The sequence below is a fragment of the Aquarana catesbeiana genome, linkage group LG03 (genome assembly GCF_042186555.1).
Source record: "Aquarana catesbeiana isolate 2022-GZ linkage group LG03, ASM4218655v1, whole genome shotgun sequence".
In the NCBI taxonomy this organism is placed as follows: Eukaryota; Metazoa; Chordata; class Amphibia; order Anura; family Ranidae; genus Aquarana; species Aquarana catesbeiana.
The window spans coordinates 318,998,551-319,010,604 of record NC_133326.1 but is presented as its reverse complement, the minus strand read 5'-3'; the positions used below and the strand labels follow the sequence as shown (position 1 = coordinate 319,010,604).

The 12,054-nt window shown below is 43.6% G+C and overlaps 1 protein-coding gene across 1 annotated transcript in view; it reads left to right on the top strand.

Moving 5' to 3' along the window:
- Positions 1 to 11,294, top strand: part of SLC17A8 (solute carrier family 17 member 8) — a 73,121-nt gene extending 61,827 nt beyond the window's left edge. Inside the window, exons 11-12 of the mRNA XM_073620391.1 lie at positions 3,057 to 3,184; positions 10,004 to 11,294. Of these exons, the coding sequence (XP_073476492.1) occupies positions 3,057 to 3,184; positions 10,004 to 10,345 (470 nt within the window). The 3' untranslated portion in view covers positions 10,346 to 11,294. The remainder of the gene's footprint in view (positions 1 to 3,056; positions 3,185 to 10,003) is intronic.
- Positions 11,295 to 12,054: the final 760 nt, after the last annotated feature.

The following is a 12,054-nucleotide window of genomic DNA, read 5'->3' as shown; positions in this document are numbered from 1 at the left end:
TCAATCTGTAGGGCATTTGCTTTAAAAAAATATATAATGTTTGGGGGTTTAAAGTAATTTTCTTGCAAAAAAAAATTATTTTTTCATGTAATCAAAAAGTGTCAGAAAGGGCTTTGTCTTCAAGTGGTTAGAGTGGGTGATGTGTGACATAAGCTTCTAAATGTTGTGCATAAAATGCCAGGACAGTTCAAAACCCCCCCAAATGACCCCATTTTGGAAAGTAGACACCCCAAGCTATTTGCTGAGAGGCATGTCGAGTCCATGGAATATTTTATATTGTGACACAAGTTGCGGGAAAGAGACAAATCTTTTTTTTTTTTTTTTTTTTTTTTTTTGCACAAAGTTGTCACTAAATGATATATTGCTCAAACATGCCATGGGAATATGTGAAATTACACCCCAAAATACATTCTGTTGCTTCTCCTAAGTATGGGGATACCACATGTGTGGGACTTTTTGGGAGCCTAGCCGCACACGGGACCCCGAAAACCAAGCACCGCCTTCAGGCTTTCTAAGGGCGTAAATTTTTGATTTCACTCTTCACTGCCTAGCACAGTTTCGGAGGCCATGGAATGCCTAGATGGCACAACCCCCCCCCAAATGACCCCATTTTGGAAAATAGACACCCCAAGCTATTTGCTGAGAGGTATAGTGAGTATTTTGCAGACCTCACTTTTTGTCACAAACTTTCGAAAATTGAAAAAAGAAAAAAAAAATACATTTTTCTTGTCTTTCTTCATTTTCAAAAACAAATGAGAGCTGCAAAATACTCACCATGCCTCTCAGCAAATAGCTTGGGGTGTCTACTTTCCAAAATGGGGTCATTTGGGGGGGTTTTGTGCCATCTTGGCATTTTATGGCCTTCAAAACTGTGATAGGTAGTGAGGAGTGGAATCACAACTTAACGCCCTTAGAAATCCTGAAGCCGGTGCTTGGTTTTCGGGGCCCCGTATGCGGCTAGGCTCCCAAAAAGTCCCACACATGTGGTATCCCCGTACTCAGGAGAAGCAGCAGAATATATTTTGGGGTGTAATTCCACATATGCCCATGGCATGTTTGAGCAATATATCATTTAGTGACAACTTTGTGCAAAAAAAAAAAAAAAAATTGTCACTTTCCCGCAACTTGTGTCAAAATATAAAATATTCCATGGACTCAACATGCCTCTCAGCAAATAGCTTGGGGTGTCTACTTTCCAAAATGGGGTCATTTGGGGGGGGGGTTTGTGCCATCTGGGCTTTTTATGGCCTTCAAAACTGTGATAGGCAGTGAGGAGTGAAATCACAACTTTACGCCCTTAGAAATCCTGAAGGCGGTGCTTGGTTTTCGGGGCCCCGTATGCGGCTAGGCTCCCAAAAAGTCCCACACATGTGGTATCCCCATACTCAGGAGAAGCAGCTGAATGTATTTTGGGGTGCAATTCCACATATGCCCATGGACTGTGTGAGAAATATATCATTTAGTGACAACTTTGTGCAAAAAAAAAAAAAATTGTCACTTTCCCGCAACTTGTGTCAAAAGATAAAATATTCCATGGACTCAACATGCCTCTCAGCAAATAGCTTGGGGTGTCTACTTTCCAAAATGGGGTCATTTGGGGGGGGTTTGTGCCATCTTGGCATTTTATGGCCTTCAAAACTGTGATAGGAAGTGAGGAGTGAAATCAAAAATTTATGCCCTTAGAAATCCTGAAGGCGGTGCTTGGTTTTCGGGGCCCCGTACGCGGCTAGGCTCCCAAAAAGTCCTAAACATGTGGTATCCCCGTACTCAGGAGAAGCAGCAGAATGTATTTTGGGGTGTAATTCCACATATGCCCATGGTATGTTTGAGCAATATATCATTTAGTGACAACTTTGTGCAAACAAAAAAAAAAAAAAATTGTCACTTTCCCGCAACTTGTGTCAAAAAAGAAAGTATTCCATGGACTCAACATGCCTCTCAGCAAATAGCTTGGGGTGTCTACTTTCCAAAATGGGGTCATTTGGGGGGGTTTTGTGCCATCTGGGCATTTTATGGGCTTCAAAACTGTGATAGGTAGTGAGGAGTGAAATCAAAAATTTATGCCCTTAGAAATCCTGAAGGCGGTGATTGGTTTTCGGGGCGCCGTACACGGCTAGGCTCCCAAAAAGTCCCACACATGTGGTATCCCCATACTCAGGAGAAGCAGCTGAATGTATTTTGGGGTGCAATTCCACATAGGCCCATGGCCTGTGTGAGCAATATATCATTTAGTGACAATTTCCTTGGGGTGTCTACTTTCCAAAATGGGGTCATTTGGGGGGGTTTTGTACTGCCCTGCCATTTTAGCACCTCAAGAAATGACATAGGCAGTCATAAACTAAAAGCTGTGTAAATTCCAGAAAATGTACCCTAGTTTGTAGACGCTATAACTTTTGCGCAAACCAATAAATATACGCTTATTGACATTTTTTTTTACCAAAGACATGTGGCCGAATAAATTTTGGCCTAAATGTATGACTAAAATTGAGTTTATTGGATTTTTTTTATAACAAAAAGTAGAAAATATCATTTTTTTTCAAAATTTTCGGTCTTTTTCCGTTTATAGCGCAAAAAATAAAAACCGCAGAGGTGATCAAATGCCATCAAAAGAAAGCTCTATTTGTGGGAAGAAAAGGACGCAAATTTCGTTTGGGTACAGCATTGCATGACCGCGCAATTAAAAGTTAAAGCGACGCAGTGCCAAATTGGAAAAAGACCTCTGGTCCTTAGGCAGCATAATGGTCCGGGGCTCAAGTGGTTAAAGACAGTACATTTTTATTGCCACTGTTTACATAAATCATCCCAACCGTAATGCAGTTATTTCCTTTAATATCATATAAATACCGATGCAGTGGAGATTCCAAGTAAAACTTGCCACAGCACATAGTTCACTTTGATGTCCTGGATAAGCTATTTTGTTTTTGTAATTGCTACATAATGAAACAGGTAATATTCTTTAATCATAGTTCTAATCTAATAAAAGCTCATTTGTATGAAAGGTCATGTTATGCCTTTTATTTGATATACGTGTTTTTTAAACAAGTTTCTTTTTCTAGGTTTTAATGTGAACCACTTAGATATTGCCCCCCGATACGCCAGCATCCTCATGGGGATCTCAAATGGAGTTGGAACCTTATCTGGAATGGTGTGTCCCCTCATTGTTGGTGCTATGACAAAGCACAAGGTAAATGTGTATACTATTATTGGGCTTCTTATCACTGGATTAAATTATACTAATTTATGTTGAAAAGGTGAGCTCAGTCAGAAGCAGATAACTACAGGAAAACATGGAACACCTACTGTGTTTTATAATATTGCATTCCTAATAAGAAAGGATTCAGTACATGGTCAGTTTATAAAAGCTTTATTGAAAGCTGCACTCCTGGAAGACATAAAATGCACACTTTTATAAATTGTTTTATTTATGTATTATTAAATATATTTCTTTCTCGTCCATCACAGGACACAGAGCCTCAGTAATTACTGATGGGTTATATAGAGTATCACTAGGTGATTGGACACTGGTCACACCCTAAACAGGAAGTTCAACCCCCTATATAATCCCTCCCCTTACAGGGATACCTCAGTTTTTTCGCCATTGTCTTAGGTGTTGGACGTGTAAAGATGTCCTGTGCTGAGCTCCAAAGGGAATATCCTATATCCTATACTGGGGCAAGCCAGGCGAACTGGATCCATTCTAAAGTGTCCTTTCTAGGCCGAATTGGATGGTACCCGGGCCTCGTGTCCGAAGAAACGAGGTTTTACCTATAACGCTTCCTCTTTTTAGAGAGCTGGACCCCGCATTTCAGAATTTGGTTTTTCTAGCCTTATTCTTGGCCGGATGCTTTACAGGCCCAGAACTGCGGATCCCCCTATCCGTAGGGAGCCCCAGTCTCTGAAGGTTTTCCAAACGGAGCCCACCGTGAGAGGTGAAGATTGGATCTGTATAACAGAACCAAGCAGCTGGATAAGGTAAGGGAGATTCCACAGAATTTTTTTATTCTAGTAGGTTTCTCCTTTAAGTAAATGTATGCTATACCTATTGTCTCCACCGGGGGCTGCCAAGAGCACATACCTTCTCATGCTGATTGTCTGTCTCAGTGTTTCACGCTGCACAAGCTCCTCCAGCCGAGCTCCAGGTAGGATGGGATGGGGGGCTCTCCTCAGGGATATTCCCCCAAGATTAGGGGGGCCGCAGTTGGTCTATGAGGCGGTTGTATACCGCTTTATCACCGCCACCGCCGCCGACACCGCCGCCATTACATATGGCAGACCCCATCACCTGCCGGCCTCTCTCCTTCCTTCTCCAACCCCAGCCCCCCCTCCACACTTGTCCCGGAGGGTCAGTCGCGCTGGAAAGCGCTGTTTTTTGAAAAAACCGAGGGGGGGTGGTCAGAGGAGGGGGGGCGGAGCGTCAGTGCAACGTCCGGCGTGATTAGACGCCCACATCACCGGCTGCAAGGCTATATGAAGCACACTTTTCAGGTGCACACAGCCTATGGAGGGACACAGAGCTGATGGTCGCATGTAAGGTGGGACACAGGCATTCCCTAGGCAGCATTTACTTAGGAACACTAAGACTGGGCATTGGTAGCAGTGGCTGTTGCCAGACTACATCGCTCAGCAGTCAGTGTTCATTTTTTGTGATACCTCCACCTTGTTGCTTTGCACTATGGGTAGAAGAGGTACAAATACCCCAAGAACCAGAGGCTCTAGGGGATCTCCCTCAGGTTCTGAGGACCTCCCTTCTGCAGCACCTTCCGCCCCTGAAGGGCCAGGAGCGGCTAGCCAGGGAGAGCCGTTGGGGTCAGGGGCTGCATCTGCTTCTGGCACTTCAGCCCCTGTATACATTACACAGGAGGTTTTTTTCCTCAACCATTAATGGTTTAGAGGAAAGATTAATGGCCGTAATTGCATCTTCACTCAGTGGAAGAAAACGCATTAGGTCTTCCTCTGTTACCCAGAACCCTCAGGCTGAGGAACTCTGGGATAAAGGAGAAGAATCCCTTTCAGAGGATCGGAATGGGACGGATGAATCCTCCTCTGAGGAATCAAGTGGAGAAGGACCCTCTTCGGCTTCTCAGAATGAGAAAGTCTTGGTACAGATCCTTGCTGGATTGGTCCGCTCCACATTTAAAGTACCCGTGTCTGAATGAGTTAAAGAACCCTCTTCTTCTTTGGGGTCACTGAAGCCTCCTCAAACAACACATGCTTTTCCTGTTCATAATTTACTTGAAAAGCTCATTTATTCTGATTGGGATCACCCAGATAAACGTTTCCGTTTTCCGCCTAAAAAGTTTTCAACACTTTATCCTATGGAAGAAAAGTTTACAAAGATGTGGGGGATACCGGCCGTTGATGCCGCCATTTCCTCCGTAAATAAAAGTCTGACTTGTCCGGTAGACAATGCTCAGATGCTCAGGGATCCTATTGATAAAAAGATGGAATCCCTGTTGAAGGATGTTTTCTCCTTAGCAGGTTCAGTAGTTCAACCTGCAGTGGCAGCGATCGGAGTCTGTCAATACTTAGGAGACCATGTTAAGCAGGTCATCAACCTGAACAGCAGGCCCAGGGGTTGGCTAACCTTCCAGCGGCCTTATGTTTTGCTGTTGACGCCATCAGAGATTCTATCATGCAAACTTCTCGTCTTTCACTTGGGTTGATGCATATGCGTAGAATCTTATGGTTAAAAAATTGGTCAGCCGAAGCACCATGTAAGAAACTCCTGGCTGGATTTCCATTTCGTGGTGCAAGGCTGTTTGGAGAAGATCTAGACAATTATATCCAAAAGATCTCTAGTGGGAAAAGCACTCTCTTACCTGTTAAGAAAAAGAGTAAGCGTCCCTCTTTCAAACGGACTCTTTCCCCAGTGCCAGGTGCATCAGCCTCCAGGCAGTCGCGACGGCCTCTGCCGTCCGGGTCTAGAAACAAGAGTCGACCCCAGGGACAAAAGAAGTCCTGGGGGAAGAAGCCTGCTAGACAAGATGCTAAGGCCTCTTTATGAAGGGGCGCCCCCGCTCGCTCGGTTGGATTGAAGACTGCTACAGTTCTCAAAGCTCTGGCAGGAGGATTTCCAGGACAGATGTATAATCTCCACGGTAACTTTAGGTTACAAACTGGAGTTCCAAGAATTCCCCTCTCTTCGTTTCCTCAGATCAAATGTCCCCAGAGATCCAGAGAAAAAGCAGTCGCTCCTTTTAGCGTTAGAGTGACTTTTGTCGCAAAAAGTCATCATGATGGTTCCCACGAAGGATCAAGGATTGGGATTGTATTCCAACCTTTTTACGGTCCAGAAGCCTAATGGGGATGTCAGACCCATTCTGGATCTAAAGGATCTGAATCGATTTCTAAGGATTCGATCCTTTCGCATGGAATCAATTCGGTCAGTAGTCTCCATCCTGCAGGGAGGAGAATTTCTGGCATCAATAGACATCAGAGATGCGTATCTGCATGTACCCATTTTTCCTGCTCATCAAAAGTACTTGCGCTTCGAAATAGAGGAGCGCCATTTCCAGTTTGTGGCTCTACCTTTCAGGCTAGCCACTGCACCTCGAGTGTTTACAAAGATCTTGGTTCCTCCTCTGGCCAGATTAAGGGCTCAAGGTATAACTGTCATAGCATACCTAGACGACCTGCTCTTGATAGACCAGTCGGTAGCCTGTTTGAGCAGGAACTTGATGACCAAAGTCAAGTATCTGGAACGCCTAGGTTGGGTTCTCAACCTAGAGAAGTCTTTCCTAAAACCAGTAAGAAAACTGGAATATTTGGGTCTGATCATAGATACAAGCCAGGAAAAGGTATTTTTACCTCAGGCAAAGATCACTGCCTTAAGGGAGCTGATTCAAGTAGTCAGGACAAAGAAGGGTCCTTCTGTCCGCCTTTGTATGAGGCTGCTGGGAAAGATGGTAGCTTCATTCGAAGCAGTGCCCTATGCTCAGTTTCATTCAAGACTGCTGCAATACAGTATCCTGTCGGCCTGGAACAAGAAAATTCAGGCATTAGATTTTCCGATGCACCTGTCTCATGCAGTGTGCCAGAGCCTCAATTGGTGGTTAATACCCGAAAGCCTGCAGAAAGGGAAATCCTTTCTACCGGTTACCTGGACGGTGGTAACAACGGATGCCAGTCTTTCGGGTTGGGGAGCAGTTCTGGAACAGTCTGCGGTCCAAGGGGTATGGTCCAAAACCGAGAGAACCTTCCCCATCAACATCCTGGAGATCCGTGCGGCATATCTAGTCCTAAAGGCCTGGACTCTCAGGCTACAGTGTTGTCCAGTCAGGATCCAGTCCGACAATGCCACAGCAGTGGCTTATATCAATCATCAGGGAGGCACCAGGAGTCTGGCAGCTCAAAGAGAAGTGAACCAGATTTTAATCTGGGCAGAAAAGCATGTGCCATGCATATCAGCAGTTTTCTTTCCAGGGATAGAAAACTGGCAGGCAGACTATTTAAGTCGCCAGCAGGTGTTCCCAGGGGAATGGTCTCTTCATCCCGACGTCTTTCGGGCCATATGCCAAAGATGGGGGGTTCCATATGTAGATCTTTTTGCGTCCAGATTCAACAAAAAGATCGACAAGTTTGTGGCAAGGACAAAGGATCCTCCTGCATCTTGGATAGATGCATTGGTGATTCTGTGGCATCGGTTCTCACTGATTTATGCATTCCCGCTTATTCTGCTACTGCCACGACTCCTTCGCAGGATCAGGCAGGAAAAGAAGTCAGTACTTCTGGTGGCCCCAGCTTGGCCCAGGAGGGCTTGGTATGCAGAAATAGTAAGGATGACAGTAGGTTCCCCGTGGACCCTACCATCACGTCCAGACCTGTTATCTCAAGGTCCAGTGTTCCATCCTGTCTTACAAACGCTAAATTTGACGGTTTGGCTATTGAAACCCACGTTCTAAAGAGTCGTGGGCTTTCAGGTCCTGTGATTTCTACCTTAATCAATGAAAGGAAGCCAGCTTCCAGAGTGATTTATCATAGAGTCTGGAAAGCTTATGTATCCTGGTGTGAATCCAGGGGTTGGCATCCCAGAAAATATGTAATAGGTAGAATTCTTGACTTTCTACAAATGGGATTAGAAATGCCTTATCAGTATTATTTCAACGGCCACTTGCTTCACATTCTTTGATCCGAAACTTTATGCAGGGGGTGATAGCGTCTTAATCCTCTGGTTAAGGCGCCCCTGAACCCTTGGGACTTGAATTTGGTTCTGTCAGTCTTACAGAAACAGCCTTTTGAACCAATACGTCAAATTCCCTAGGTTTCGTTGACAAGAAAGTTAATTTTTCTGGTAGCCATTTCTTCTGCTAGGAGAGTATCAGAATTAGCAGGTCTTTCCTGTAAAGAGCCTTATTTAATCATACACAAGGATAAAGTGGTATTGCGCCCTCATCCTAGCTTCCTACCGAAAGTAGTTTCAGGTTTTCATCTAAACCAAGATATTGTTCTGCCTTCCTTTTTTCCAGATCCCTGTTCTGTGGAACAAAGGTCACTACATTCTTTGGATGTAGTAAGAGCAGTCAAGGCCTATCTGAAAGCAACTGCTCAAATTCGCAAAACGGATGTTTTGTTCCTGCTGCCAGAAGGTCCCAATAGAGGACAGGCAGCATCAAAATCTACCATTTCTAAATGGATTCGACAAATGATTATTCAAGCTTACGGTTTGAAACAGAAAATTCCTCCTTTTCAGATCAAGGCACACTCCACAAGGGCTATTAGTGCTTCTTGGGCGGTGCATCACCAGGCCTCTGTGGCTCAAATCTGCAAGGCCGCAACCTGGTCTTCAGTCCATACATTCACCAAATTTTATCAGATGGATGTGGGAAGGCATGAGGATATCGCCTTTGGGCGTAGTGTGCTGCAGGCAGCGGTACGAGGTCCTCAGGTCTGATTACACCCTACCTTGTGTGGTCCCCTCCCCTCAGATAGCATTGCTCTGGGACGTCCCATCAGTAATTACTGAGGCTCTGTGTCCCGTGATGTACGAGAAAGAAAATAGGATTTTTATAACAGCTTACCTGTAATATCCTTTTCTTTTGATGTACATCATGGGACACAGAGGTCCCACCCCTCTTCTAATACACTTATATTGCTTTGCTACAAAACTGAGGTATCCCTGTAAGGGGAGGAATTATATAGGGGGTTGAACTTCCTGTTTAGGGTGTGACCAGTGTCCAATCACCTAGTGATACCCTATATAACCCATCAGTAATTACTGAGGCTCTGTGTCCTGTGATGTACATCAAAAGAAAAGGATTTTACAGGTAAGCTGTTATAAAAATCCTATTTTACACACAGACGGAAAAATTACATCATATCAGCCCATCAGCACCCAGACTGGGGATTGAAGGAGCAGCACTATAAGCCTAGTTAGCACTATAAGTCTAGTTAACCCCTTTATGTCCCAGGAACCCAGTAATAAGCTTTAATGCCCACACGCTCCACATATTCGCTGCTGCATGGGCAATGTTTATGTACTGGGAGTATGTGGCTAACACAAAGACCGAGCTACTGTAAACAGTTCTCGGTCCCAAGAAAGCATCAGTAAACCGGCTTACAATCAATGGACCACTGTGACAGCCAATCATAGTGGTGACATGATCGCCAATGCTTCTTGCCCCCCTGGGCATTAAGAACTTTTAAAGAGGATGCCAGGGGAGGCGGACGGGAAGGGGTTAATCAACAATACATGGTGACGTCCATGTAACAACGAGATCTTCCTTAAGGGAGAAGAGGTCAGAGCGTTGATCTCATTGGTTTGCTGTTGCACCTTCATTAGCCAATCACAGGCTCATCAGGACCTAGACCAGGCTATATATCCAAACTGCAGTTTGGGTCTCAGGAACTGTAATTTAAAGTATATACTGTATATTATACTGCTAGGGAGTAAAGGAAAGTAATTAAAGCTAAGGGTGGAGGTGGCATCCTCTTAAGGTACAATGTATCTGGCATACAGGTAATTATTTTTCTCTGAATCAGCCTTGTTTTCATACTTTCATTCTAGACACGTGAAGAATGGCAGAATGTATTTCTTATAGCAGCACTAGTCCACTATAGTGGTGTTCTATTCTATGGCATCTTCGCTTCAGGAGAGAAGCAGGAGTGGGCAGATCCAGAAAACCTTAGTGAAGATAAGTGTGGAATTATAGAGAACGATGAACTAGCAGAGGAAACTGAACTGAACAATGAATCATTCACCAGTCCAACAAAAAAGATGAGTTATGGCGCCACTATTCAGAGTAACGAAGTACGCAGGTCAGGATGGAGGAAACAGAAGGGAATGACACAGGACTTTGATGAACAAACTTCCTATCAATATGAAAATGGGAATTTTCAGGACTCCTAAGAGCAATGCACATGTGTTTACACAAGCTTAATGTCTGTGTCATAAGATCACTATTCAACTTGAGAGTGCAAGAGATCAATAAAAACCACTTAAGTATTGCTGCAAAGTGGATGATATTGATCAATACTTCATGTAAATGAGGCAGAAGAAAGGTCATATTTAGATTAGCCACTGAACATATTGATTTCTTATACCAGAACATGGTACAGAGCACATTGAATTAGTAGTCCCATTTCTCATGCTATGCAACTTTAACATGCATGTGTCATTGATAACTTGTTGACGGGTCTCTTTTGATTAATACAATTCGTAATGATGATTAATTTTAACATCTTACATTCAGTATTGTCTCCCTTAGGGATAATAAATTGCTGTTCTGTAACACCCCAGTTGTTAAAGTGTTGATGTTTTCTATTCATTCTTAAAGAAGAACTTCAAGCAAATGTAAAAAAGGACCCTAGAACATAAACATTGTAGTACCTCTGTAATCAGCTCTTCCAAAAGAACTCCAAAAAGAACTCTTATTTCTTCATTTTTTCAAAATATGTAAACAGATAAAACAACACTTTTACTGATATACAAATTATGACATTTTGCCCAGAGCCAGAAGCTAGATTCTCATTTTCATCTCAGGCCACTCCCCCATGGATCTTAATATATTCAAACTAATGACACGTGACTGTCATAGGAAGGCGAGAAGTGTCTATAAAGTCTGTGCTGTGAATGACAGCTTGGCTCCGTCCTCTCTATACCATGTCAGAACCAAGGAGGCTTTGCCCAAAGAATAACTGGGTCTTAAGAGACATCCTAGGGCAGAGATTTTATTCACTGCACCCATGAGATTTTATAAGCAGAATAATTAATATATAATTCATATTTGTTAGTAGTTTCTGTAAACACCAGAAAATGAAAATGTTGCTTTAAAGGGTTAGTTCACCTTTACCAAAAATCTGCCTATGCAGGTAAGGGGAGTTTGTAGATAAAAACAAACTGTGCAGCTCTGACTAAAGTTGAATAATGTCCTTGCTATAGGTGTATGCCATTTACATACCTTGCGAAGCCTGACTGGATTACTTCTAGCACATTACTGCTCACCTTCACCATCACAGGAGTGAGCTATTTCTCTGATTCAAACCCCCTCATATGCTCTTTCTCTCCCCTGATGCAGTGGCTTTAAGCTCAGAATTTGAGAGCTCATTCCTGTGATGGTGAAGGTGAGCAGTAATGACTAGGCCCCACTTAGCAATGTCCTAATAATGTCATGGGGGGTATTCCAAGCAGGTGTCAGGAGGTATGTTAATGGCCTACAGCTTAAGACTAATACACATGGGCCAAATGTCGGCCAGCATTGGCAGGTTTAATAGAAACTGGCCGACATTTGGCCCGTGTGTGCAGCAACCGGTCTGACAGAAGCCAGCCTTTCAGGCTGGCTTCTGTCAAAGGCTCCTGGCTGAAAGAGGTCTGCCGACGGCTCCCAATCGGTACTCTTAACCAATGTCAGAACACAATAGCTCAGCAGGGGAGGCTCTAAACTGAGCTATCAATTTTTTTTTTTTTTTTTTTATTTAACCCAGCGGATTAAACAAAAAAAAAATAGTAATGTGTACTAGGCTTAAAGCAAGGACATTATTAGACTTTAGTAGAGTTGCACAGTTTGTTTTTATCTACAGAAGCCCCTTATCTGCATAGGCAGTTTTATGGTAAAGGTG